This window comes from Pogoniulus pusillus, chromosome 6, assembly GCF_015220805.1.
Source record: "Pogoniulus pusillus isolate bPogPus1 chromosome 6, bPogPus1.pri, whole genome shotgun sequence".
Taxonomy (NCBI): domain Eukaryota; kingdom Metazoa; phylum Chordata; class Aves; order Piciformes; family Lybiidae; genus Pogoniulus; species Pogoniulus pusillus.
This window is the reverse complement of record NC_087269.1, coordinates 22,876,450-22,903,474: the sequence shown is the minus strand read 5'-3', so window position 1 is coordinate 22,903,474 and position 27,025 is coordinate 22,876,450. Positions and strand designations below refer to the sequence as shown.

The window sequence follows — 27,025 nt, the reverse complement described above, 5'->3', positions numbered from 1 at the left end:
TATAAGGGAAGTGCAGGTGTCAATGTTCCCAGTCTGTGCCCATGTGAAATATTTCATGCAAAGGAAGTCAACAATTAATTTAATACAGCCTTTAACAAAAGAAGAAAACTGTCCACTTATGACATTTAAAGAGAGAAACCAGAACTAGATTGTTGTGAGGGTACACTTCTATATCCATGATATTAGAAAAGCAAACTCAAAAAGTGTAACAGCCACACTTCTATTCACTGAATAAAGAAGCCAACACTTTCAGAAAACCTTTGTGCCATAAAGACATATAAGGCAAGCAGTAAGGGTACCAAGAAACTTTGCCTCATGCCATTTGCCTTCTAGCCACTGTCAAGACCAGAGACAGGGTGACAGCTGAAGATTAACTGCAAAGTACAAAAATGAGAAGCAGTTACAGGTGGGTGCCTGAAAAATACACTGTGCACCTTGTATCAGCTGGAACCCTCAGAGGGGAGTGTCTGAGAATTCAGTAATTATTAGAGCAGAGGAAAGGTGAGTATGCAAAAAGGATTGAGCCAGAAAAATAAAAGGTAAAGAACACTTGGGAGGAGTAGGGAACTGCAAGAGTTTAGACATAAAGAAAAGAAAGCTGTGTGGCCATTTTTAGGAAGAAAATAAACAGACGTTGAGGCAGTAGAAAAGACTCAAGAAGCAATGGAAATAAAGGAAGAATGCCAGGTAGCAGTGGTTCATCATACCTGCAGTCTTAGATCACCACCACGGGAAAGAATCTGCCTCTCGACTGAATTACTAAATTCTTGTTCTTACCTGCACTCTGCAAATGGTTCTTGTTGGGCTGGGATCCCAGGAAGGCCTGGTAAAAGAAACAGAGCAAAAGCAGAGAAATGATTATCCAATGAAATAAACATGGGCATGTCCTAAAATCAGCTTGGCCTTTCATTGCTTTAGGCAAACATAGCATAGTAACCAGCCTCTTCTCTACTCTCCCCATTGCTCCTCTTCAAATCCAATCACAGCTCTGCCCACTAACAGCAAAATGAATAATTACAGCCTGCAGAGATTTACCCTTGATCTAAACAGTACACTAGGGGGCCCTGCTTGTTCATTTCCAATAGAATTGGAAGCCTGAAATGACTAAGGAAAGATAGAAGAAAATATTGCCACGAATAAGAAAAACAATGAATAAACCCTCATTCTCTCTCTGTTTATAGCACAAACCATCTATGGTCATGACAGCAGAGATATAGATACATGATGCAATAATGCTCCCAAGTATCCCTGTTAAAAATAGTAATAAACGTCTGTGTGCAAAATGCAAGACAACTACAAAGAAAATTCAAGAAAACTTTTTGAGTATTTTGGTCTTAATAGATGAGAATATGATTATGACCTACATTATTATTATCCAAATGGTGTGAAATAGCTAAGAACAAAAAAATACAAAGAAAAGCCCTTAGAAAGTGGGCCCAAAACTGCATTTCCTCTTATAGGCAGTGTTTTCAGTAGTTAAAATTTGACTGCTGACTTAGAGATAGGGATCTCCACTCAACACAATTACATGGTGTGCAGGGAGATGCAAAATCTTCACATATCCAGAGTAAAAAGAAGAAACTGTACACATTTCTGCCGGTTCCTTGTAGCTTAATTAATGTCTACATATATTTTTAATACTTTTATATGAACAAGGAGTTGTCCTTCACAGAGAAGAGGTGTGCATGTAAAAGAACCTTAGCTAATGGAAATGGTTCTGGTTTTCTTCAAAATGCAGTCATTTTTCTTCCCTCAGCTTCACCTTTCTCAAAGAGGGGGAAAGTAAAATTTGGAACAAAACAAAAATTGACCTCTAGAATAACCAAAGACAGATTCTACAGGTACTTGACAAGCATAACACCTTTGACATTTTCAAATCAAGTTTATGAATATAGTCAAACTCCAGCATCACCCTCCGGAAGTCAGAATGTGACACTGCATATTGAAGAGGAATTCCTGACATAGCTCAGAAACAGCAGATCAGATCTCAAGTGTGTGTGCACAAGTGGGTGCACAGATAAAATAGTATTTAACTGGAAAACCCCAGACAAAATCCTATTTGTATGGGATGTATCAGAATGTTGCAAGCTCACATAACAGTCTCAGAACCAATAATGATGGTGGTTTTCAACAAGGATCTCAAAGCTCTTTGCAAAGAGAGGAAAACAAGCTAAACTACACTTTTGTGGCTGCACCAAACAGGTGATTGAGCCACAGCCCAGGTTCCCTGACTCCTAGCTTTTACTGCGCACTTGCACACGTGTAAGCCTGAAGGTGATACAGAGATGGGTTGTACTAATAACAGGATATATATAAAACTGAACCTGCTCTTCTTAGAGAAGGACAAACTGCAGTCCAAGTAACATGCTTCCCTTCTAATCAACAATTAGTTGCTGCCAGCACCTGCAGCAGCTTCCACAATCCCCCAGTGTTGACCATGACCATATTTTAGTGCAAAGAGTCTGTGCTGCAGTCATTGCTCCGGGTTTGCATAGCTATAAGTCATCTGTACACAACAGCAACGGGGGTAAATGAGACAACCAGCATGGAACAGAAACAAAAGATCTCTCCTGACAGGGTCACTGTAGTGCCTGAGAAGCAGAGGAAAGCTGAGCCAAAGCATTTGCAAACCTTGTGCATCTTGCTTTCTGTCCTTCTCTGAATTTCATATGCACAATGAAATAAATCCCTTCTTGAGCCTTCAGCCCAGAGATTGCAGCTGCCTAGATGCTTTGGAAAACATATTTAAGTAACAAGATCTGCTTAAAAGAGCCATATAACTTCTTACAAGCAAACAGAATAACCATTTCTTACCTCTACATAGCTGAGACAGGGTAACAGGCTGGAGAGCTTCACAAGGAACACTACTACTACGACGACTCCGGGGATCTCCATCCCTCCTGTACAAAGTGGGCAGAAGCTCTTCAAACATCACATTCTGGTTCAGCTGCCGAACTCAGCTACTGCCTCCTCACGGAGCTCTGTAGCTGGGCTTCCCCGGGAGCTGGGAACTAGCCGCTCCGCACTGGAGGGAGGGGGCTGCCTCTTCCATTTCTATGCAGGGAAAGGGATCAACGTTCCCAGCAGCATCCTAGAATTTCACTTTCTCCTTCCTCTCATCTCTTCTCCTCGACTCCTCTCTTCGGAAAAAGTAGAGAGAGCTATAAGGCAGAAGAACATGACCCAGAAATTCTCTGGCACCCTTGAACACTAGAGGCAAGTGGGTAGGGCGCAGCCCTCAGCCGCTCCCGCACCCCGTTGTCTCCTCCCTCTCCCCGTCTAGGTAAGCGTTTCTATCCGGTGCCAGCCTGCGCCTCCCCGCCCCCGATGCCCGGCAGCCGGGCCAACCGCTCTCTCCCTCCCCCCCGACCCCGCAATGCCTTCAGTCGCTGCTGCCTCTGTCTTCTCTTTCCAAGGAGCAAAGCCTACCTACAGTCACGGCGTGACTGCTGCAAAACCTCCAGCAACAAACTGGGAAAGCGCTTGTGCGCACGCACAGAATGGAGATTAGACTTGTTGGAAGGAATCGGGACTTTATCCCCCGGCTGCTGCCTCCTCGATTAGCTGCTCGCAGCATCCCGAGATCAAACTCTCTTCAGATCTGAACTCAGGTAAATGGGACCCAGAAAACTTCACGTAAAGCAGCTTTCCATGGAATACCGACAGGTGGCACAGCCCTCTCGAGGGGGCATTCCCACTTCTCAGCCCGGCATCTTGCTATCATGGGTATTGCCTCCAGGTATCTCTTTCATCAAGCATCTCTTTGACTTTGGGCTGTTTTCACTTGATTGGCTAGGATGATGTCTAGAGGGCTAATCTTTATCGTATTGCTACCAACAATCCTATGAAGTTTTTTTTTTAGTACTTTCAGCATACTGCTCCTTCATATGAACTGGAGTTAGATAGGCTTTGATCCATCTGAAACAAGACATTCCTTGTGCTGCTCCCCAGATCAGTCTAACGGGCATTTCCTGTATTTATATTCTCATTTTGGAAGGATTAACTCTTAGTGTTCTGCAGCATGGAACACGAAGGTCACCCTAAGAAAAGAGTGCACTTCAGGTGAAGTCTGCTGAGCAGCATTTCCAAAGACACCTCAGCATAAAAACAAGGAATTGGCTGATAAAAATCTATTTGCTTGACTAAGTGCCTTTTTTTTGGTCTCCTTTCCTCATTTACAGCTTATTACTCACTTCACATGACAGGTTTGTGTTGCCTCATCCTCAGTCACTCATCAAATTCAAGGAAATGCTGCTACATGCTGGATCTTTACAGACATTGCTGAGCACTAGGAGGGAGTGTTTTCCGGAGTGGATTTCTAGCACAGTGCATTCTGGACACAGTGGATTTGTCCAAGAATTACACTTAATTAGATGCAAATCTCCTATATCCTTGTGGTGAAGGAGGGAGACTATCAGGGCAATAGAGGATGGAAATAGCTTCAGTGCAACTGCATGCCATAACTCTCAGCAAGTGGATGATGTCCCTCCAGAACTCCAGTAAGACGCTCACCTATTTAGCCCTCTGACACATACCAGTAGGATTTAAAACCTCTATCACAGAAACAAATCTCACAGGAGCTTGCAAGTTGCTTTCCTAGACAGTGATTTCCTAGGCAAAGGATACACAGACCAGTGCACTAAAACCAACCTAAGTCCAAGTTTGGTATTCAGTTTTTGGAGGAATGATGAAACGTGCAGAGTATAGCATTTTCTTCAGCTAACTCCAGTGGTGGGTCATCTTCTGGAAATATTTCCTTCTTGCCAAGACTACTCCTAGTTTTTTGACACATATAATGATGTTTTCTTGAGAGAGGCGGATCTCAGATTCTCAAAAGCTTCTCATAGCAACATGGCCTTCACTGATGTGGAGAGGAAGACCAAGGAAATTATAACAATGTAACTACAGCAGTTTAGATAGGCAATGTACCTAAAGAGAAGGTAAAACAGATCTTGAACTTCCTTGTGTGATGAAGTTCAAAGTAGTTTTAAATACCCAAATTCATTACTAAATACAAATCATCTTCTCACCCTGATATCAACACAGTTCTGTAAGTCTACAATTCCCTACATAGTCTTTCTGTCTTGATTTTTCCAGCTTATTTGGCTTCAACCCTTCTGAACAAAAAGAACCATCTCCTAAATTGTTCTTGACTGTCTGGAATTCAGTCTATTTCTTCTGAACTGGCAGGACTACTATTCCTCAAAATGAGCTGAAACATCAATGCTTCCTCCAGAAAAGATCTCCAGTGAAAGCCTAAGAAAAGAGGTAGTTAATAGCAAACACATCCAAACTTTAAGGAACAGGAGTAAGATCAAGGAATTCCAGCAGATTTGCTTAAATCCTACAAATCCGACTTACAAACAGCTAGTCGGCTTTTGTTTAATTCTTTCCCCACCAAGCAATGACATACAGGTCTCTGCAGCAATGTTCTTAATCAACGAGCTCAGCTAGGGTCACCAGACCCCACCTGTCTTTTATTCCCCACCAACAGTATCATGGGGTGGTGCAAACCCTGAACTCAGAAAGAACAATCATTCACTGCAGTTACACACAAGAACTATTAACAGAATGATCCCAAATATCAGCATGTTACAGAACATATTTAAACAATATAAGCTTACTAGTGAGATATGGGGAAACGGCAGTAGCTCATATTGCAGAGGACAACCAATAACTGGAAGGTTTTTGGTTGCAGCATGGAATCCTGAATCACAAGAACTGCTGGAGTACTTTTAAAAGAAGCAATGCAAAACCTGGGTGCATCTGCAAAGCATTCTCTTTCCTTCCTTCTTACACTGAATATACATTCCTTTAAGGACTGCAAAACCTTAGCATAGTAATTTCAAGTTTACAGTAGACACATGAAATGACAGAAAAAAATCCCAAACAACTAAACTTGTGAAACTCATTGTGAAGCAGTGAAATCCAAAAATAGCTTCTCAGATTGGTAGGACTTCAAAACAAGGTGTCCTGACTTCTTCAGAAACAAAGAATCATCAAGTGGCTCTCCTTTTAGAGAGCATCTTTCGGACTGAAAATGCAAAATGTCACAGAACCAAAGTATTTTCCAACTTTCAGATGTGGACATCATGTTTTCACTGACCCCAAGTCCTCTGAAAGACCCAGGTATGCAATAACAGCAACAACAGTGTAAGATCCCCTGTGGGATATCCCACACATGAACCACTGTAAGCAACAGTTAAATGAAAACTGTTCCAATAACTTGTAAGTATATACTTGTGGTGAACAGGTAACAGCCTGAGGCTCCAGCTCCATGCAAATGGTACAGTCACATGTGGATAATCACACACCTTTGTGTGATTTCCCTCTTACTCTTTTTCTTTATGCCCCAAAGAATTAGCTATATAAATGGTTGTATCACTAGTTCTCTGAGGCATTGTACTTTTCCTACCAATTAAGGTAAGTAGTACCAGGTACTGGTACTAAAACAACAGGGACCTGCATACAGTTTTGTGGTACTCTAATGAAAAAAAGCAATCAAACCAAACTCACAAATCAAGCCAGAAGTCAGTATCAGTCTGTGTTTGAACATTCTCTCCCCATTTTAGTTTTGTTACCAAAAGAATTTGAACATTTGTTGTAGATTAGGAGTTGCCCAAGCCAAACAACAGTCTTGCATTATTTTATTATAGTACAGACCATATAATTGATCTAATGTGGCACCATATGTGCTGCACCTGTGAATCAGAGTGCCTAAATTACAACTTTCCAAGTTAAAATTCTATTTGATCTGTACCAATGTACTGTGTATTAATAAAATATTTTGCTGGAGACTTCTTCATTTTACAGCCCTCTTTTGCAGAAGCAGGAATTTAAAAAAAAAAAAAAATCAAGAACCAAATTGCTTATACATACATGTAGCAGAAGTCATGAGTTTACCAGCAATTTTAAGTTGGCTCAGTGTCTGGGCCTCATCACTTTTTGTTAGTCCCCAGAAACTAGGCAAGAAGCTAAAACATGAGAAAAAGTTACCCTCTAACTGTTAGAAAAGGCATTTACATGCGTTCCTGTGGATAGCTGAACACTACACTCCAGGAACTCTAAGACTGTGAGACCCAAGAACATCATCAATAAAGTCAGCTGATGGTCCAGAGAGGTGTTTTTTACTCTGGAATCAGAAGTGCTGTCAAGATCTGTACAGCAGTGCTGATAGACACCAGTTGACACCAAATGCTCACTCAAGTTAACTTCTCACTTTTCTGCCACAGACTCCAACTTCAATTACTAGTCTGCAGTCTCTTTAGTAAAGCTTATTATACATAATGTGTGATCTGAGGAAACCTCCTCAGAAGTTTGTTCACTTTGCTTGAAGTTAAGTTTCCTCTGGGTAATAGGGTGTCCTCATTTTGATTCTTGCGCTCCTGAAAGAGAAAAAAGAAATCTCACAATATTATCTCCGTTTATTTGCAGTTGAAGCCAACCTCTGAAGACTACTTCTAATTGTCCTGGGATGTTTCTTTTAGAATAATGCTATTTCTTTAAGTAACACAACAGCATTTGGCTTAATCACAAGGCTTTCAAATGCTGATAACCTTTAAATGATGTAATTAATGACACGCAGACATCTTGGAAACACTATATTCTTCCGCATTCTTAGTTAACAATAATGTAAACTTATGTCAAGTAATAGTTTTTCTTTTTAATTTCTGTTATTCAATTTGATTTTTAGTAATATACCAAATAAATTGTGGACATTTTTAATTCACGCTGTCCCACATAATTATTTAATAAATTACAGTACTTTTACTGAAAACTGAAAAAATCAAAATCACTGCAAAAGGACAAATTTAGTACATGCACCTTTTGAAACTGACTGGAAGTTTATCATACAGCTAGAAGTCTCTAATTTCCAAATAGTATGAAATTCATGCTTCATGAAAACGTCTAACATTCAAAGCTAGAAACAGCCTAAAAGAACTCCCAGTTTTCAGAGAAAATACTTAACTACCTCACATAACCTGAAAATTCTGTACAGAAACTTAGCTACACTGTACATCTCTCCAATTACAATCATCAGAATCTCACACAATACAAATCACTGTTCTACCTAACAGCTACAAACTGTACTTCCATTAAAAACTATCATTTCATACGAAGCAGAGCAGTGACTGTTATTGCTTCATTAGTGCTGATCTTTAGATATTAAAAACTGGAATAGATTTAAATAAATGCCCTAGCTTAGGGTCAACTGACAGTAACTGAGGTCTACATCAAGAACTCAAAAAAATGTAAGGACTGCATATAGCAAACTGTTTAATCCTTCATTATAACATACCAAACATCCATTCCCTTTATTTTAATTCTAATTTAATTTAACTTCTGCATTCAAAAATAAGTACATTATCCTGCATTTCTTCTACAGATCCAATAGGTTATTAACATAAATCACATTGTTCAGAGAACATTATTACTATTTGCGCATAAAAAATGATTGAGGGTTTCTTCCTTCCCTACTACTATCCTTTAATTACATAAAAGAGGCTTTAATTACTTCTGCCTTTGCCACACAGTCATAGAACATCCGGATCTCTTCAGCACAAGCCGTATCATTGAAGTCATTCTGTTTCCAGCAGGCCATCATTACTGACATCTCTGTAATGCATGTCACTTCTAGAATGGAAAGACAAAACCAAAAATCTCAGGCATTTGGGATTTCAAGCTAACAGCCTCCACAGTACATAAATATCTCTCTGGAGGTTTCAGATGGAGTAGAGGCACTTGAGAAAAAACATGACTAAATACCTGATCTTTGTTTTGTGTAAAAATGTTGCTAACACAAAATCAGTACCACTGCAGACATGTAACACCTGACTGAATTCTTAAAAGTAAACACTGTGCTGAGACGTAACAAAGCATTTCACATGTATGATTCACACACAGAGCATCACGAGACACAAATTTAGGGGTGTTGTATGAGAAAGTAACCTTTTCGAAAGAGCCCATTGCTAATTCTTAGGCACAAGCCAGACCCCTTTCCTCGATGTTGCCCTACAGAGCACAAAACACTTCTGAGCACTGATTCGAACCAGCTCTCACACCACCATGACTCCTCTGAGGGTAAAACCGCAAGAGACCTGTGAGACAGCATCCGGCGACAGCACTGGAAGATCCCCTGGCGGTGGGTCTACCCCCACAGGGGCTGAGAGCCAAGGCCCACTTCATCCCGGGCCGTCTACTCCTCAGACAGGAGCGCTTCACGGAACTCACCTCCTAGCTGCTCCCTGCGGTTCGCTACCTTGTTGGCTAGCACCAGCGGCCGGGTCGGACGGATAACAGGCGGCCGCTTCTTCTGCCGCCACTGCCCGGAGGCCCAGCGGGTGACCCAGGCAGGGGGACCGTGTGCCGCCATGTTCGTGAGCAGCAGCGCGGGGCCCAGACCCCGCCCACCCAGCGGGCGCCTGCGCACCTCCGTGCTCGAGCCGCCCGCCGCGGCCTCCGTACGGTGCCAGCAGCAGCGCGCCCGCTGCGCGCAACGGCAACGGCGCCGTCCCGCTAAGGGCAGATCAGCCCCTCCTGTCTCGCCGGGCAACAGCTACGAACACTGAATGATTTACCACAGTTTCAGCCTTAGACGGAAACGCCCAGTAACAACTTCCATGGCAAAACGTTTTCTGCAGCAAACCTAATCACCAAAGGTACATACACACTTCAACAGGACAAAAAGAAACCGCAACTCTCTTAAATAATTCAGACGGAACTGACAAAATTCTTTTGCAGATGTATGTAAATTTTTTTCTTGGTGCTTGAAATTTAGCATCACTTAACTCTCTGCCTTTCATGTCCCTCCATTCCACACTAAGAGCTGGATCTCATCTATTATTGTTCCTACCTTCCACGAAAATACTGTAACTGATTCTTCTGAAATGGTAACCTTCTCGCAGCTTCCTACTCGGTAGTGGAAGATCCTTTTGTTCCCATAGGTTTCTTTCCTAGTGTAGAATTTAACTCCCTGCAAGTCCTCAACTCAGCTAGCTGATTTGTTCTGCAGCCCTGAAGTTCCCAGATGAAAAAGGCAGGTAATACAGAAGACAAAGTAACATTACAAGGCCTGGGGTACAAAGAGGTTAATGCACTGCATGAGGGATGAGGTAAACATAGTGAACTGTGGAGACAGTCACCAGGCATTAGAAATGAAAAATGCTGGTATAGTAGTCACTGAACATGCCATCTTACTGTATCAGGACCCATTCAGGCACTAACAATTTCCCCTGCGCACTGGAGGACTGATGAAGAATCAATATGCTTCCATAGGAACAGTTTTGTGTTTGGACTATATTCAGAAGATTGGATTAAAGACACTGAGAACAAAAAAAAAAAAAAAAATCGGCACATAACATTGTTTTGGATGAAAATATATTCAACCTCCTCACTAATGAAATAAATCCCAAAGCACTCTCCCTATCTCCACCTAGTCAAGGAAGTTAATAAGATACTGGAAACTTTGTTACCATGAACCAAACATTACCAGGTCTATACTGCAATATTCTCAGTATCATTATTAGATTTAACAGCATCCATGTGACAGTATGTTCTGGCATATCTGATTCTGTAACCACTTTTGTGATGTGTTTTTTTTCGTAGTCCAATTTAGAGTATGAGCAGATATTTTCACGTAGACAAAAGATTTATTTTCTCTTTACAAGCATATTTCTATCTCATTAGTTCCAAATTCAAACAATCTGTCTGAAGTTCTAAAACATTTTGGTAAGAGAGATGTTTCTCTAGTTCCATTTTTTCTGATGGAAGAGGAAGTAAGCTATCATTCATTCTTGGCTAGCAGCACAGAAGAAAAAGAAGCTGACACCTTCAAATTAGACTAGCAGGCTGGCGTCCTGCAAATTCAAGACAGAGAAATGAAGTACGTTTCAGGACTCCACTAGATGCAAGTTTCACATACTCTTGGTTTTGTCTCTTTTCCTGCAGACACGTACTTTACTCTGTTGCATTTGCCTGCTGCAATTAATAACCAGATTTACACAGGAACAATATAAACAAAAGACATAAAACCTAGGATGCAAGACAAGCAAAACTGCACTCTCTGTAAATCAAATTTTTTTTTCAGATTACATTAGCTAATGGTGGCAGCACCTTCAGATATATTCACCTTCAAAAGCTGCTCTCTTTTAAGTAATACCATAAAAATGGGGGAAAGGGAAAGCTGAGAATGAGAAAAGGAAGCTACACAAGGAGAATTGTAATAGCTTCCTGTCAGTTGCTGCCATCTGCATTAGAATCTCTCTTTTTTTTTTTTTTTTTTAGCATTCAGCCTGCAACAAGAGCATCAGCTTAAGAAATTCCTGCGCAGATAGAATAAAGTATATGATAGTGTCTGCATACCTGAAGCAAGGTATACAAACGTACAGTTTCAGGGAGCATGTGGAACAACAGGAGTATGTTACTCAATAGCCAAGTCTCCCCAGAGCCTGTATTTTGTATGGCTGATAGCACAGAGACACTAGTGGATGGGAAAGAAGTGCTGACTTTATAAGGACAGTGAGAAATCCAGTTTCCTCAATACAGTGAATGAACCCCACACGTCTCATCGAATCCTGAATGTACAACTATAAGGAACATGCACAGTTCTAACCACACTTACAAGTGTTTTACTTGGATCAGTGCAGCTAAAAGCTGAATCACAGATCACAGGATGTCAGGGATTGGAAGAGACCTCCAGACATCAAGTCCAACCCCCCTGCCAGAGCAGAACCATATAATCTAGCGCAAGTCATATAAAAATGCATCCAGATGGGTCTTGAAAGTCTCCAGAGAAGGAGACTCCACAACCTTTCTGGGAAGCCTGTTCCAGTGCTCTGCGACCCTTAAAGAATCCTTCTCTGTCTTTCAGCTAGTCAAAACCAAAATGTATCACAGAGATTAAACAATTAGTTTTGAAAACTGCAAAAAAGGCCAATTATGATGCTACAATAAATGCTACATCACAACTAAATAAAATGCTAACAATGCTGTTAGAAAATATACTCTTAAATGAGATTGTTGTCTTCAATAGCTCTTTTAGAGGACAGAAACTGCACCATGGATTCACTTTCTTGATTAACTGTGTATAATCTCCAGGCACTGACAAATAGTTAGAAAATGAGGCTAAGAAATCAGTTGTATTGGAACAAATGTAAAGAGCTGATACCCATGCCTTTTTTTGAACTGCATGGATCCAGCTGTCAGGTATATTCCAGTATACTAACGAAAGTTCATCCTGAATGCCCCAATTTTTATATAAAGTACTAATACCCTCACCTACCACAATTTATTCTTAACTGTCTCACCCTGACCTCTTTGAACTCCAGTTTAATGCCTTAACTATTAAGGCATACCTGCTTCAAGCTTTAGCAAGTACCATCTTTCTAAGCCTCCAGTTGGTTCAGACTCACTCCTGTCTCCTGAGCTACTGTATTTGGACAGTATTAGCAGTTAATGCACTCATTAGTACAAATGCATATACTGGCACAATGACAGACGGAATTTCATTTTGACTTGTCAGCACTCACCCCAACTCCAATGTTAGCCTACCTAATCCTGAGCCATCTCAATCAGATCAGCCACTCTGCATTATTCATAGAATCATGGAATTAAGCAGGTTGAAAGAGACCTCCAAGATCATCCAGTCCAACCTATCCCCCAGCTCTAGTCAGTCAACTAGACCATGGCACTAAGTGTCCCATCCAGGCTTTTCTTGAATACCTCAAGGGACGGTGACTCCACCACCTCCCTGGGCAGCTCATTCCAATGGGAAATCACTCTCTCTGTGAAGAACTTCCTCCTAACATCAGCCTATATCTACCCCGGCACAGCTTGAGACTGTGTGCCCTTGTTCTATTGGTGGTTGCCTGAGAGAAGAGACCAACCCCCACCTGGCTACAATCTCCCTTCAGGTAGTTGTAGACAGCAATGAGGTCAGCCCTGAGCCTCCTCTTCTCCAGGCTAAACAACCCCAGCTCCCTCAACCTCTCCTCATAGGGTTTGTGTTCCAGGGCTTTCACCAGCTTTGTCACCCTTCTCTGGACATGTTCCAGCACCTCAACATCTCTCTCAAATTGAGGGGCCCAGAACTGGACACAGTACTCGAGGTGTGGCCTGACCAGTGCTGAGTACAGGGGAAGAATAACCTCCCTTGTCCTACTGGCCACACTGTTCCTGATACAGGCCAGGATGCCATTGGCTCTCTTGGCCACCTGGGCACACTGCTGGCTCATCTTCAGCCTACTATCTACCAGTACTCCTGTGCTAGTTTGAAGCTAGCTAGAACGTTTTGGTGAGAAGAATTAGATCACAAGCTGTGAAAGAGAAACAATGGTGATGTCTACTTCGCTCAGAGGCTTGCTGAGAGGTGTAAGAACAGGAATGTAAATATAGATAAGACATTCGGTCACCGCCTGGGCTTTGAGCTGCATTTCCCTGTAACTTAACCTGCCATCTCTCTGATTAATCCACCTGCTTCCTAACCCCCCTGGCCAACCCTCCATTCCTCCTTGGGCACAAGGCAACGTCTGGGGTAAGGTAGAGAGGGGTGGGAGAAGGTGGAAGAGTGGTTGGGAGCCCCTCCTGGGGACTAAGGTTTCTGGGAGGGGTGTTGTGGAGGGGTCTTGTGTTTCTGTATTACCTTTTAACTTGTATATTTCTGTATATATATTGTAAATATTTGCTTGTATATTGTGCTAAGCTGTAAATATAAAGCTTCATTCAATTTCCAGAACTGGCTGAGTCTAGTCTGGGTGATTTTACAAAGTCAGGGGGTGCGGGTAACACCCAAACCATCACAACCCCCAGGTCCCTTTCTTCCTGGCTACTCTCCAGCCACTCTGTACCCAGCCTGTAGCGCTGCTTGTGGTTGTTGTGGCCAAAGTGTAGAACCCTGCACTTGGCTTTGTTAAATCTCACCCCATTCCATTGGCCTCTGCAATCTGTTCTTCTGCCCACCTGACTAGTTTTGAGCAGTTATCTCTAATCCCCAACTTCAGATTTACTCAAATCCGACCCACTTCCATTAAAAAGTGACTGATGTCTCATTTTCTCAGAGTGCCATAAAATACCATGATCTGCTCTGATTAATTCCAAGACCGCCAGAACCAAATCTAGCTGAGACACTTAAGCAGTAAATGGGATTTTTTTACAGGAAAGAATGCATATAAAAGCATATGAATTAAGATGACAGTTGTATTAGAGCTCTGGAACAAATCCTGCAGCTCCATTCTTCTCCACCCTTCCTCATCTCTCTGCAGGGCCATGTATCTCCTTGCCAGCTCCAAGACACTGAATCGTAAGAAAGTGCAGTTTGTTAAAGGCTTTGGCTCAGCTGGTCATAACACTAAAAGGATTTTGTCTCTGACTAATTTCAACCTGTCAGTAGAGGTCTCTGGGCAGAATGAAGGAGCCTGCCACCCTGTATGTTTCTGATTAATACTGCTTCTCAGAATATGCCTGGAGATCCATCAACGATCTTAATTAAATCCAACCAAATGGATGACAACTAATCATTAAGGGAGAGGCTCTCACAGGACAATGGGTGAAGAGCATGTATGGAAGCATTCAAGGAGGCAGATGGCTGCTTGTGTAACATGGCAAAGCCTGTTTTAAAAGTGATGTTACTGATGGCTGCATTTCAATTTATCCTGTTCCCTGTCTTTTAGGAGTTACTTCGTCTTCCATGCCAGTTAAAACTACCTTTGGCCAAGGTTTTTGAGGAGCATTTCTGTTGTGATTCCCCAGCTGCTGTGGTTTGCAGACTGTTTCCAGGGAATTCTCCTTTCACTCCACACATGCATATCCACTCTTGCTTGGCTCTCGTTCTACTTAAACATCACAAAAGACTCGGGAATCCATCAGCTTGAAAATTACTATAGTGACAGAAATAAGAAAAGACAAGTCTTTTTGCAGTTCTAGAAATTATCAGTGCTAGGTATCAAATGAATATTCTTCACTGAGGTTATATGCTTCCTAGGAATTGCAGTCCTTGCTAAAGGACAGAAAACACAGATTACTAGTTCAGTATATACAACATTCAGCTTCTTACTGAAAAACAGGCAGCACCTGGTATTGCAGTTTTGGCAGAAGAACAAGAACGTTTGTTCAATGCAATGACCTGGATTGCTAGATTTTTAACCATCTGTCAAACATTGTTTCTCCTCTCTCATAGTGCATAAATTTATACTAGAATATCATCAAGTCTGAGATACAGCATCAACAGAATATACTAGTCTTCCACACAAGCAGTAATGAAGAGATATTTCTTTTTAGAACATTAACACCAGTGAATAAAACTACCCTGACAGCTTTCAAATCCTCCCGCTAGTCACACAGTAAACAGGCAAAACGTATGACAAGCAGTGAAATGACTCATCTTAGTAGGAACCTTACCACAGCATTTACAGAGGTCATCTCTTACAAACCCTATGAAGAGAGGCTGCGGGAGCTGGGGTTGTTTAGCCTGGAGGAGGCTCAGGGCTGACCTCATTGCTGTCTACAACTACCTGAAGGGACACTGTAGCCAGGTGGGGGGCGGCCTCTTCTCCCAGGCAACCAGCAATAGAACAAGGGAACACAGTCTCAAGTTGTGCTGGGGTAGGTATAGGCTGGATGTTAGGAGGAAGTTCTTCACAGAGAGTGACTTCCCATTGGAATGGGCTGCCCAGGGAGGTGGTGGAGTCACCGTCCCTTGAGGTCTTCAAGAAAAGCCTGGATGAGGCACTTGGTGCCATGGTCTAGTTGACTGGATAGGGCTGGGTGATAGGTTGGACTGGATGATCTTGGAGGTCTCTTCCAATCTGGTTGATTCTATGATTTTATGATATTTTTGCTAAAACCCCTGATTGGTCTCACTTGTGTGTTTTTATGAGCACAGGCACCTGCACCATAAGGACCTGATTAAAAAAGATGTTGTAGAAACTGTTCAGGCTGAGTATCATAAGCCTTCCCATAGTCACAACTTGAGTGATAACATTCAAGTCACTAGCTAACTTGTTTGGATTTAAAGCAGTGAGGTGAGAAATTCAGTCAGCAGTCAAGAACATAAATCAGAAACCTTTCCCCAAAATGTTAGTGGTTGCTGCAGTGACCTTCCTCTTAGTCTGCATTCACGTACTTACATGAGTAGAAAGATAACTAGGATCGTAAATTGAATTCAGTTTGGCCAAGACCTGCAGTAGCCTTCGGACATTATACAGCAACCCTTTCAAATGCCTTGTTATGTAAATTAATGACAAACTCTTCAAGGGTATGAGACCCAGCTTATCCTCCTGTCTCCTTCACATAGCAGGAAAGATGAAAGCAAAGCCCTGGTGGCTGAACCACCCTAATTTGGCATTTTGCAGCCCTTGTTGTGCAGAGAAGTGGATGTTGTGAAGGTCAGTCAGCAGCCTGGAACAGAACTGCAACCACAGCTCTTTCAGCTGGGGAAGATTCCATCTTTCCTGCACTGAGCAGTTCACCTGGCAGATATACAATTTATTTATACTGTGCACTGGGAATATTTCACCCTTAATCCACAGAAGCACCAAAAGCAGGATGTGCTACTACCTGTCTTTTCTTGTTGGGTTGGGTTTTTTTTTTTTGTGTTTTTTTTTTTTTTTTTTTAATATTTCATACAAAAAGCAAGATCAGAATTTATCCTCCTGGCTATCCTGCCAAACACTTGAATAAGAAAGGGTTTTGAGATACACCTCAATTAAGAGAAACATACAATCAAACATGACTGAATGATTTGTATACAGAAACATGAAATGAAGAGACTCTGAAATAACTGAAGGCATTAATTTGAACAGTTTATGTCAGTATGATTAAACTGTTCATCAGAAATTGATATTCAGAACTAAGCCAGCCTTTGTTTTATAATCTACTTCTCAAACATACTGTGCCTTTTTCAATCCTGAATGCACTTATCTGCAATCTAAATCCAACTTGAGTAACCACTTCAACAAATAATTTAGATGTATTTGCTTAGGTGTTCTTGTTTCCTGAGTAACAGGAAAAAAGGAATGCAAACTAATGAATGCATTTCAGCTGAAGAAGCATTTGTTGCTATCATTACAGAAGCAGCACAAAAACAGGTGAGATCAGCATATAGTGTATGCATTTTCTACAAGAATCCAGTGACAGTTATGAGTCTGCCCTGATTTTAACACTGCAATATTGTTGTATTACCTGCGAGGCAAACACTGAGATGCATTTCCTTAACTCACATGGATATTATACCTCTCTACCACTATGAATGGAAATTTGAAGAGGAAAAATAAAATTAGTGACCCATCCACAGCAAAGCAATAGGTAGTGACTTAATTAGAGGCAGACTGTAGATTCACTCTTGTTCCTAACTTTTAGTGATAAGTTTCACACTTATCATAGCAATGCATAAACTGCCATACATATATTTACCTCACAGGCTCTAGACTTACATGACCAGAATTCTGCCTTAAGCATGGACAGACTGTGGCTATTTAGTTGGTAGTTACTTCTGAAGATAGAGGAGAAATAAAATACTATTAAAGAATTGGAGACATCACTGCAGTGTGGCCATATCTGCCTGTGCTTTTAAACCTGTGACATTGAGTGAATTATCTCCCTCCAATGCCCAAATTGATTATTTCAGAAAGATATCCAACATGCAAAGAACAGTGGACTTTATTTGTATCTGTAAGAGATGCAAGCTATGCAGCAAGAAGGATCTATCCACATGTCATTACTTACTTTTATGAAGTCCAGTCACAGATCAGGATCATGCTGTGTTAAGGTTTGGCAGAGATATATATAGTTCAGCACAGAAACACTGCAAGATGGATATCCAAACTGCAGAGACCACTGGAAAGGTATCATCATTAGAATCTATTTGTCTTTGCAGAAAGCTGCAGATACTCAGAATAAATCAAAGGCCTTTGAATGGCTAGTATTAAGGAGATTACAAGAAATCAAGATAATAGCTGGCATTTCAGATTTGCTGAACACTTAGAAGAACAAAAGCATACTAATTTTACTCTAGTTCTGCACAGTATCAGGTAATGCATTTTCTGGTGTTAAATACTTTATTGAGAGTTGTAAAATAATGTAGTTGCTCTGGTAAGTTAGGAAAAGAGGGAAATTATGCAAAGAGTAAGTCACCTGCCCACAGCTATCCCATTACCCTGTAAAGCAGGAGTATTTGAGGCACACTTTTGTGGGGACAAGGAACTTTACTGTTACAATTTCATGAGGCACAACTGTTCTCCACAGACATCTGACTTTTGTAATTCCTTCACTGGAACAGTTATTTGTTAACAGCAGCTGAAAGTACACCTTAATGACAGAGTGACCGATAAAATACTTATAAAAAAATTATTAATATTTTTGAGATTTAGAAAAATCCCTGAAATTACTTAGAGCATTTGACCAAGTCTTCAAAGATGATCCTCTGAAGTCATATAAGCCATAAGAAAGTTAAACCAAATGCGAAAGAACAGATTCCTCTTTTGCCCTGCATGTTGACACCTGCAAACTAGGTTTCACACCACAGGGCCGAAAATTCTCATCAAAGTAGTTGTTATGGTCTCCACTGCTGTAATCCAGTTAAAATAGAAACTTACTTACTTCATGCATCAGAAAAAAAATCATCTCTGTGAGAGTTTTTCTTCTGTTTCAAGGCAAACATTTGGAGTGAGGTAAGAATTTGCAGCTGTCATATCAAGTTCTTATAAAGATGGATCAGTGTTGCCTTGTCCTCTTGAGAAAAATCTCATGCATGTAGTCCCAAAATCTTCCCTGGTGTGACTCATTGTGATGAATCATAGCAGTGAGGGCCTCACCCTGATCAAGGCTTTGCCAGTAATCCTGCAGCCATGTGTCTTTCCAACTGAAACAAAAAAATAGAGACACCACCATAAACTATTGAAAAAAAAGACAAGAGGCTGCAGGTGTAACAGCACTGAAACCATTATTATCCTTCCACCTAAGAGGAAGACAGGCCCAGAGCTGTTCATAACAAAGCATGCTATTAATATACCATAGCTTTCCTCATTTAAAGAATCCTGCTATGAAAATTCTCTACAGAAAATGTAACTTCAGTATTAGCTTCACAACATTCTAGAAATATCAGTATGTGACTACAGTGTTAACCAAGGAAACTAAATTAATCGGAGAGAATAAAAACTGCTAAATCTATTAAAAAATCTAGCAGAGTCCTTACATGACTAGTATACATATACTAGCCTAAGACTTTTTTTTCCCTCCACATAAACCACTTAACGATTAGAGAATGGCAGCTACTCATTACAAACTCAAGTTTTGGCAGAGATGAAAAAATCATTGTGTCCCTCAACTCTGACTACTTTCTTATTTGCAAACTAGACACTCAAGTAAAAGTTTTTTCTTTTTCAGAGTATACATTCTCAAACTTTTCATAACACTGGCTACATCACTGCACTTTTCACCAATTCCCTTCCCATTCATAATCACATCTACTCCAGCCTCCCCATCATGGGCAGGCATGCCTCTCAGCTAGACTCAGCTGCTCAAAGCCTCATCCAACATGGCCTTGAACACACTGAAGAAGGCGGCATCCACAATCCCCCTGGGCAGTCTATTCCAGAGTCTCACTACACTTACTGACAAACTTCTTCCTAATATCCCATCTAAGCCTACTCTCCCTCAGCTTAAAATCATTCACCCTCATCCTACAACTAGATACCCTCATGAAAAGTCCCTCTCCAGCCTTCCTGGAATACCCTTCAGGTATTGCAAGATAGCTCTAAGGTCCCTCTGGAGTCTTCTCCTCTTTAGGCTGAGCAACCCCAGTTCCCTCAGGCTACCCTCACAGCAGAGGTATTCCAGCCTTGGATCATCTTTGTGGCCCTCCTCTGGACTTACTCAAACAGGACTGTGTCCTTCTTACAATAAGAGAACCAGAACTGGATGCAGTATTTGAGGTGGGGCACCTCACAAGAGCAGAGTAAAGGGGAAGAATCACCTCTCTTGACCTGCTGGCCACACTCCTCTTGATGCTGCCTAGGATACAATTTGCCTTTCATTTGTGTTGTGACCCCTGTATGGCAATAATTTACTTCTCTCTTCTGCATTATATCTGCTACCCAGCCATATAAGCACGTCAGAAATTTTGGAAAGAAGGACCAAATATGATGCCCTTTTTAATCTGTCCATATGAGTTACCCAGTACTTGTTAACTTAAAGAGAGCTCCCTCCAAATCACAGAATTAAGCACAGTGCCTCCTGCATTCACTCTATACACCATATATAAAAGCAAGCATGGCTGCACTGCACAGAAGTGTATCTCACCCACTACTCTAGGAAGATCAAATGAAACACAATGTCATGGTTGCTTTCTTTGCTGAGTGGCATACAACTTTAGTGTCATGGCAATGAGTTTACTGTGGTCAACACCATCATCTATGGGGGAACATTTTTGCAGCATACACCAACAGGGACCTCAAATTAAAAGCTTTTAACATAGATTACAATGTCAAAGATCATAGAAGCTTACTTCTGTATTAAAAAAAAAAAGTCTTCTGAAAGATCCTTGTAAAATCCAGCACTTGGACGTACTGCGGGATCACATTGTTTACCAGCTAAATTGATTAACCTTTGTTCAAGGACTGCCAGTGTTAATTACTTTTTTTTTTACAGCACTGAAGAAGGGCACAAGTTAGGAAAATAAGCATACTTGCACTAAGTTCTAGACACAAGATTAAGTGGCAATAGGTAATAGAGAAGAAAGTGTTTTCCAGATGAACACTTTGGAAACAACAATGAAAGGAATTCCAGTAACCAAGTGAAGACTTTTGTCAAAACATGAGAACACTGGTGGTCTTCTTTTTACATTGGTGTTTCTGGTTTTAAAGCAAATATTTTCACTTTGTTTCTATAAATAGTGAAACACTGATACCCCAGTATGACCAGGTCCTGAAACTACAAACTACTTATACCTGAAATGCTACTACCACGAGATACAGATCTATCTTTAATCTTGGGTGATTACCGTATTCTATGGCAAGAGATACCTTACAGTATATGCATGGCACATCTAGTAAGATGGTTTCTTGTTTGCAACAAAGACACACTGACATCAGCATAAAATGGAACTACTAAAACTGTAATGGTTTTTAAATATTCCTTTATCCAAAGCACACTGGCTTCTCCTTTTCTCATGCTACCATAGATGAAAACTTCAGGTAACTGGAAAGATACTGTCACTTCTTATGGTTATCCTCTCAAACACCCTCCTCTTAGAGATGAATCCTAAACAGATAGTGTAAAATAATAGGCACTGTGCTAGTTTGAAGCTAGCTAGAATGTTTTGGTGAGAAGAATTAGACTACAGACTGTGAAAGGAAAACAATGATGTCTACTTCACTCATAGGCTTACTGAGAGATACAAGAAGAATCCAAACATAGATAAGGTGTAATTTCTCCTGCTGGGGAGAGCTGAGCTGCATCTCTCTCGCTAGCCTCACCCTCCATTTCTCTGACTAATCCACTTTGCTTCCTAACCCCCTGGCCGAACCTCCATTCTTCCTTGGGACTGGGGTAAGGTTGAGAGGGATAGAGGGAAGGTGAAGGGGCAGCTGGGAGCCCCTCCTGGGGACTAAGGTTTCTGGGAAGGGTGTTGTGTTTCTGTATTACCTTTTTACCTTGTATATTTCTGTATATAACTGTATATACCGTAAATATCTGCTTGTATATTCTGCTAAGCTGTAAATAATAAGTTTCATTCAATTTCCAGAGCCGGCTCAGTCTAGTCTGGGTGATTTACAAAGTGTGGGACCCAAACCATCACATCTTTTATTTTTTGTGCCCAACGTGGGGCAAATTGATTTTGAGTGATTGTTAATTAACTCTGGGAACCAGAATGAAGCTAAGGAAGCTTCAAGTGGGGGCTACTGTATGGCCTATTGTCTGTTTTCTTGCTTATAATTGGATAAAGGCACAAATTGGTTACTTTTTGTTTAATCTAATTTTTAAGAAGATCAAAGCTAAACTTACATCCATTTTTTGGAGTTGAGGGGATTTCATCCTTGGCTAGATAGGGTTTAACCTCACTGAGTCTTTTACCAGTAACATTATATACCGTAAATATCTGCTTGTATATTCTGCTAAACTGTAAATAATAAGCTTCATTCAATTTCCAGAGCTGGATGATTCTAATCTGGGTGATTTCCAAAGGGGGGGGGGGCAGGTAACACCCAAACCATCACAGGCACAGTGTAAAAGCTTCCCTGATACATTTCTTCCAGACATATCTCATGCCTACAGGCAGGAGAATAACGCACTATGGTTCAATAAGACATGGAAACTTTAGTGGCGTGGAAACGTATCTTTGATTAGGACCAACTGCTCAGAACTCCTTAATGACGAAGACTAAAGAGTTATGGGAGTGCCTAAGCTTCCAAGTGGTGTAGGCACCCATGCTGTGCCTTCAGAGGTTTTCCTTTACTGCCATCTGCTGCTCCAGTAAAAGCAAATTATTAAAAAGCACAGAATGTTCTTACAGAGTAGGATGCTGCGTAAATAGCATGCTACAAGCAAAAAGCACATTTATGCTACCAAGATTGAGAAAAGGTTTTATTAGAAAAAAGCTCAAATTAATTAATCAACCATTGGAAAACAAAGGGTTATAGATCCCCTTCTACTTCCAAGTGTGATTTTTCAATTAGGCAATATGAGAACTAAATGTACTGTGAAAAATTCTTTTTAATAACAAACAAATTTTGTGAAGAAAAGACTGGATAAAGCACTTAGTGCCATGGTCTAGTTGACTGGATAGAGCTGGGTGATAGGTTGGACTGGATGACCTTGGAGGTCTCTTCCAACCTGGTTAATTCTATGACTCTAAGAGCATAAATTACCTCAGAATTATTTTCCTTTTCTAATTTTGGTGGTCATTTTTGAAAGCATTCAATCTAGAACAAAGTAGTTCCCCACATTTACAAAATCATTCACATTTTTTGTCGATATATAACGTAATAAAAACTTCTAGAGATTCGTTTCCATGTACAACTAAGCTCTAGGTCAGCATGCCTAAAATGATGGATTCTACATTTTGAACACACTGCTTCTAACATTTTAACACTCCTAAATTCCTTAGTCTAGGAAATTATTAACCAATCTGCAAACTGATATAAACTAGGAAAGAGTATAATGGCAACTTCCTTCTAGACAGTGCATGAGTTGTTCCAAATACTTTCCAAAAAGTCATTTATTTAACATTGTACCGGAGCTGACACCAAAACATTGTAGTATTTGGTGATAGCTATGAACACAGTCAAGATCTGCTATAGCTAAATGTTTTTCTTAATGACACCTGTCTGAAGATTTACAGAAAGTGAATTGCATGCACTTGAGTAAGTGCCTAAAAAGACAGAAATTGTTGCAGGTAACTCAAAGAAAAAGGACAAACCTAGAGGGGGATCCAGACCTCTTACACTAGCAACATAATCCACAAGAAATGTATTTATGGCTTATGAATCTCGTTTAAAAGCTCCATCTTCAAACAGTCTGTGGAAAAGCTCGAAGTTTGGAAACCCAAACACTGACTTGTTTTGTACCAACTCATGTACAAAGACTGAGCAGACCATGCAAATAAAACTCCACTCTGCCTGTCAAAATGGTTACATATGGGCAGATGTGGTTAGTTCCTTGCTGACAGATTTTACAGCAGCTCACAACAGAGATGTCTAATACCAGGCTCTAGGCCTGGGAGATTTCAGCAGCACTAGCAATCCCGGTGCACGAAGAGAAAATGAAGCTACTCAACCTATTCTCTGTCCTTCATGATCTGTCACCCCTAAATAAATGGGATTATGTCCTTCAAAACAAGCCAGAATTGTATCACACAAAACAACACAACATCTGATATGGTATTCTGGGTAAGCATAACTTCTGCTCTAAAGTCAGCTAGAATTACTTAGGCCTGCACTGAACAGTGGTGACCCCATTCTTAACACAGGATTTTGTAATGAGGTATAAAGCCTTCTTCTTTCACCAAAGGGCTATCAAGTGCTTTACCATCGTGTTACCCCAAAATATCCCTTCTCCAAACAAACAGGCTATGATAGATAAAGGATAACCAAATTGCTCCTGGTCACAGAGCATTTTATCAGAGTATTACCAGTGTATCATGCTCTTCATTCAACCAGTAACCAACACCAACAGGTAAGCCTCTTTACCAGCCTCAGTTCTACACAACATTAGCAGAACTACTACACCACTTACAAGACATAATACAAAGTGTAACTGGAGATGTATTAAAAGATCCTTTAGATTCACAGCAATATTAAAAGTTGTATCAACTATTATTTGAAGTTTTTTTTTCTTCAAAAAAACCCACAGTATTGGTACATTACCTGTCTCCTCCAGAAATATCTTCAACACTTCCAAAGCCAGGGGTTGGCATAGGACATCCCATGTGCTTGAACTGAGCTATGTGAGGTCTGGGAGCTGGAGTTTTCCCATGAGACTTTTTGTGTTCCTGCTCCTCTTTGACTCGGGTGTTCTCCCTGTCACAGATGAAACACTCAAAGCCATTCAGGTAATTAGGCAGTGTCATGTCATTCACACCCCACTCCCGCCTCTTCAAGTTCTCCAGCAAGAACTGGTTTTTGATTCCACCAAGGTTTTTATACTCTAGATACTTCACATATTCGTCCCCATTCTTGTCCAGGAAATCAAGATACTGTGCAAGCTCTTGGGGGCTGCCAAAGTCATCTATAAGAATGATGGAGAGATTGTTTGGCATCCAGTCTCGCACAGCTGGGGAGCCTCGGTATACTGGGACAGCACCCAAATGCATTGGACGCCACAGCTTCTCTGTCATATAGTCATCACATATAGCATTCTCCAAGGCCAGATGAAACTTGTACTTGGCAATAAAATTCATAAATTCAGAATCCTCTGTAGTGGCTGTAGAAGTGTCTTTCAGTCGCTCACTAGGCAGGTCTCGATTATGCAGGCATTTCCCATAGGAGTCAACCTAAAATAACAACCAGCATCCTTAGACAGTGATTTGTCCAACACTTGTTTTCAGAGCTTGTAAAATTCATAACTCTGATCAGTTAATAGCTACCTTAATTTACCCTCACTTTCACTCCATGTTCTTTCGCTTATGACTATTCTCAAAATCCTGGTTCTAACAGCTTTAAAGGAAACCCAGTGTTCAGTTTCAAAAGCAGTGTAAACTAGGCTACAGATTCAGGGGTGAAGGGAGTACACACGAAGGGAAGATGTGACTCACAAATATATTTATTACTGGAAAAAAACAGAAACTAAAAGGTAAGAAACAGCATTCAATTATCTTTAAAGTAAACTTCCTAATTGATAGAGACTAAATTCTTTTCTTAACAGTTATTACATTCAGTTCCTGCCATTCTCAGTGGGCTGGCAAAAATTTTCCATTTCTTAGACTGCAAAAAATTGATGCAGGGAGATAAAAGAATACCGTGTAAAAATGAAATACAATACACTTGATCTGGAATCTGCTTCATACTTTGACAATATAGAGTTATATTTTAAAAATCCTTTTGTCTTTGCTTCACTAGTGATGAGCTTGTACAATAAATGATTCATTACTACTACTAGAAACAGCAAAAACAATTAAGAAAAAATATTTCGGATAAAGACAAGAAAGCTTGTTTTTTCTCCCCTAATCTACTATCCTGCAGAACTTTTAAGAAAAAAAAAAACCACTATTTTTTTTTCTGATTGAAACAAACCACGTCATTTGAGTTTATGAAGCTATTCTACATCAGCTGTACTACATCAGCACAAACCACCACAGAAATTGCATGGTCCTAACACAATGCAGATAAGGAGCAGATTCTAAAGGCACTGCAATCTGCCTTTTCATCACACACCTAGTTTCAAATGGGCGCAAGACTTGTACACTCACTTGAAGATGAAGCGAGCTTCTAGCACTTGGTCCACACGATCAAGTTTATTCACCCTTTCCCAAACTTGTGACTGATCCCAAGTACAGCCAACTCAACAGCTAACATCAGGCCTACCTACTGGCATGCGGCGTAGTCTACAGCACGCTTTGAGAAGAAATACAACTAATTTTTCTATCCAACTTGTAGTCGGCATGCATCCCGTTATGACGTGTGTCTTGGCTAAAAACAAGGCCAAACAAACCCCATTAAAGAGAGAAGGCGGGGGGAGGAGGGGGGCAGCCGAAAACAAGACACCAGTGGACTCAGTTCCTACAGCCATACCATGCTGAAGCTTCCCCCTGCGCGCCCCACCTACCTGAATGTATTTCATGAGCTCCCGCACGTAGCGGTCCCTGTCTGAGGGGACATCGCAGTGCGACTGCATGTACAGCACCGGCGCGTAGCCCTTTCGTCGCCAAGCATCCTTCTCGGACAGGGGCACGGCCGGACCCTGCAGGTACCCCACGTCTGGCAGCCACTGCAGCGTGAGGGGGTAGTCAGACTCCCGGCGAAAGGTGGCCGTGTAGTTGAAAAGCTGGATGCCAGACGAGTGCGAGAGGATGTAATTGTTCATGGGGGACTCCTCGTGGAAGAGTGCCCAGGTCTGGTGGAACAGGCGGGGCAGGGGTGCCTCGTAGGCCCTGAAATCGGTGCCGTAGAAGATGAGGGCCTTGGTGCGGCGGTGCTGGGCCACTCGCCGGCTCCGGGTGACAAGGCAGGACCCGCGCGGGCAGTCGATCCGCTCCGTGTCGCCGGGGAAATGGGGAAAGAGGCTTCCGCTCCACCATAGCAGGATGGGCAGCGCCTTGTTGCTCCGCGTGTCGTTGTTGCCGGGACCGCGGAACGACGCGGCGGCGACGAAGGCCGCGCCCGCTGAGACGGCATTCTGCGCCCACCCCTCTGCCCCGCACTGCTCCTCGACGCTTGCCAGCTCGACCTCACCCACCTCTTCTTCCTCTATCCCCAGTCCCTCCACAGCCAATACAGCTCCCGTGCCCCAGGCCAGCGCCAGAGTTACCCAGAAACGAGCGTAACCTGGCCCCGAGCCGCAGCCCAACCGAAAGCCCCCCATTCCCGCTACCCTGGGC

General features: G+C 41.5%; 3 protein-coding genes across 6 annotated transcripts in view; all 3 read right to left on the bottom strand.

Annotated features, from left to right (window-relative positions):
- LOC135176163 (neurotrypsin-like) overlaps positions 1–7,278 on the bottom strand; it is a 22,476-nt gene extending 15,198 nt beyond the window's left edge. Inside the window, exons 1-3 of one of the 4 annotated variants that reach the window (XM_064144927.1) lie at positions 3,430–7,278; positions 2,815–3,054; positions 778–823 (exon numbers count right to left, since the gene is read on the bottom strand). In XM_064144927.1, the coding sequence (XP_064000997.1) occupies positions 778–823; positions 2,815–2,895 (127 nt within the window). In that variant the 5' untranslated portion in view covers positions 2,896–3,054; positions 3,430–7,278. Of the gene's footprint in view, positions 1–777; positions 962–2,814; positions 3,141–3,429 lie in introns of those variants that run through there. The other 3 variants (XM_064144930.1, XM_064144928.1, XM_064144926.1) reach the window with 3 other exon arrangements.
- On the bottom strand, positions 7,278–9,373 carry CHCHD1 (coiled-coil-helix-coiled-coil-helix domain containing 1). The gene is made up of 3 exons (XM_064145563.1): positions 9,232–9,373; positions 8,516–8,634; positions 7,278–7,385 (listed from the first exon to the last, which is right to left on the bottom strand). The coding sequence occupies exons 1-3, from the start codon at positions 9,371–9,373 to the stop codon at positions 7,278–7,280; spliced, it is 369 nt and encodes a 122-aa protein (XP_064001633.1).
- On the bottom strand, positions 8,547–27,025 carry FUT11 (fucosyltransferase 11). Its single transcript, XM_064144931.1, has 4 exons — positions 26,254–27,025; positions 24,357–24,982; positions 18,592–18,853; positions 8,547–8,634 (listed from the first exon to the last, which is right to left on the bottom strand). The coding sequence occupies exons 1-3, from the start codon at positions 27,007–27,009 to the stop codon at positions 18,706–18,708; spliced, it is 1,530 nt and encodes a 509-aa protein (XP_064001001.1). The 5' UTR covers positions 27,010–27,025; the 3' UTR covers positions 8,547–8,634; positions 18,592–18,705.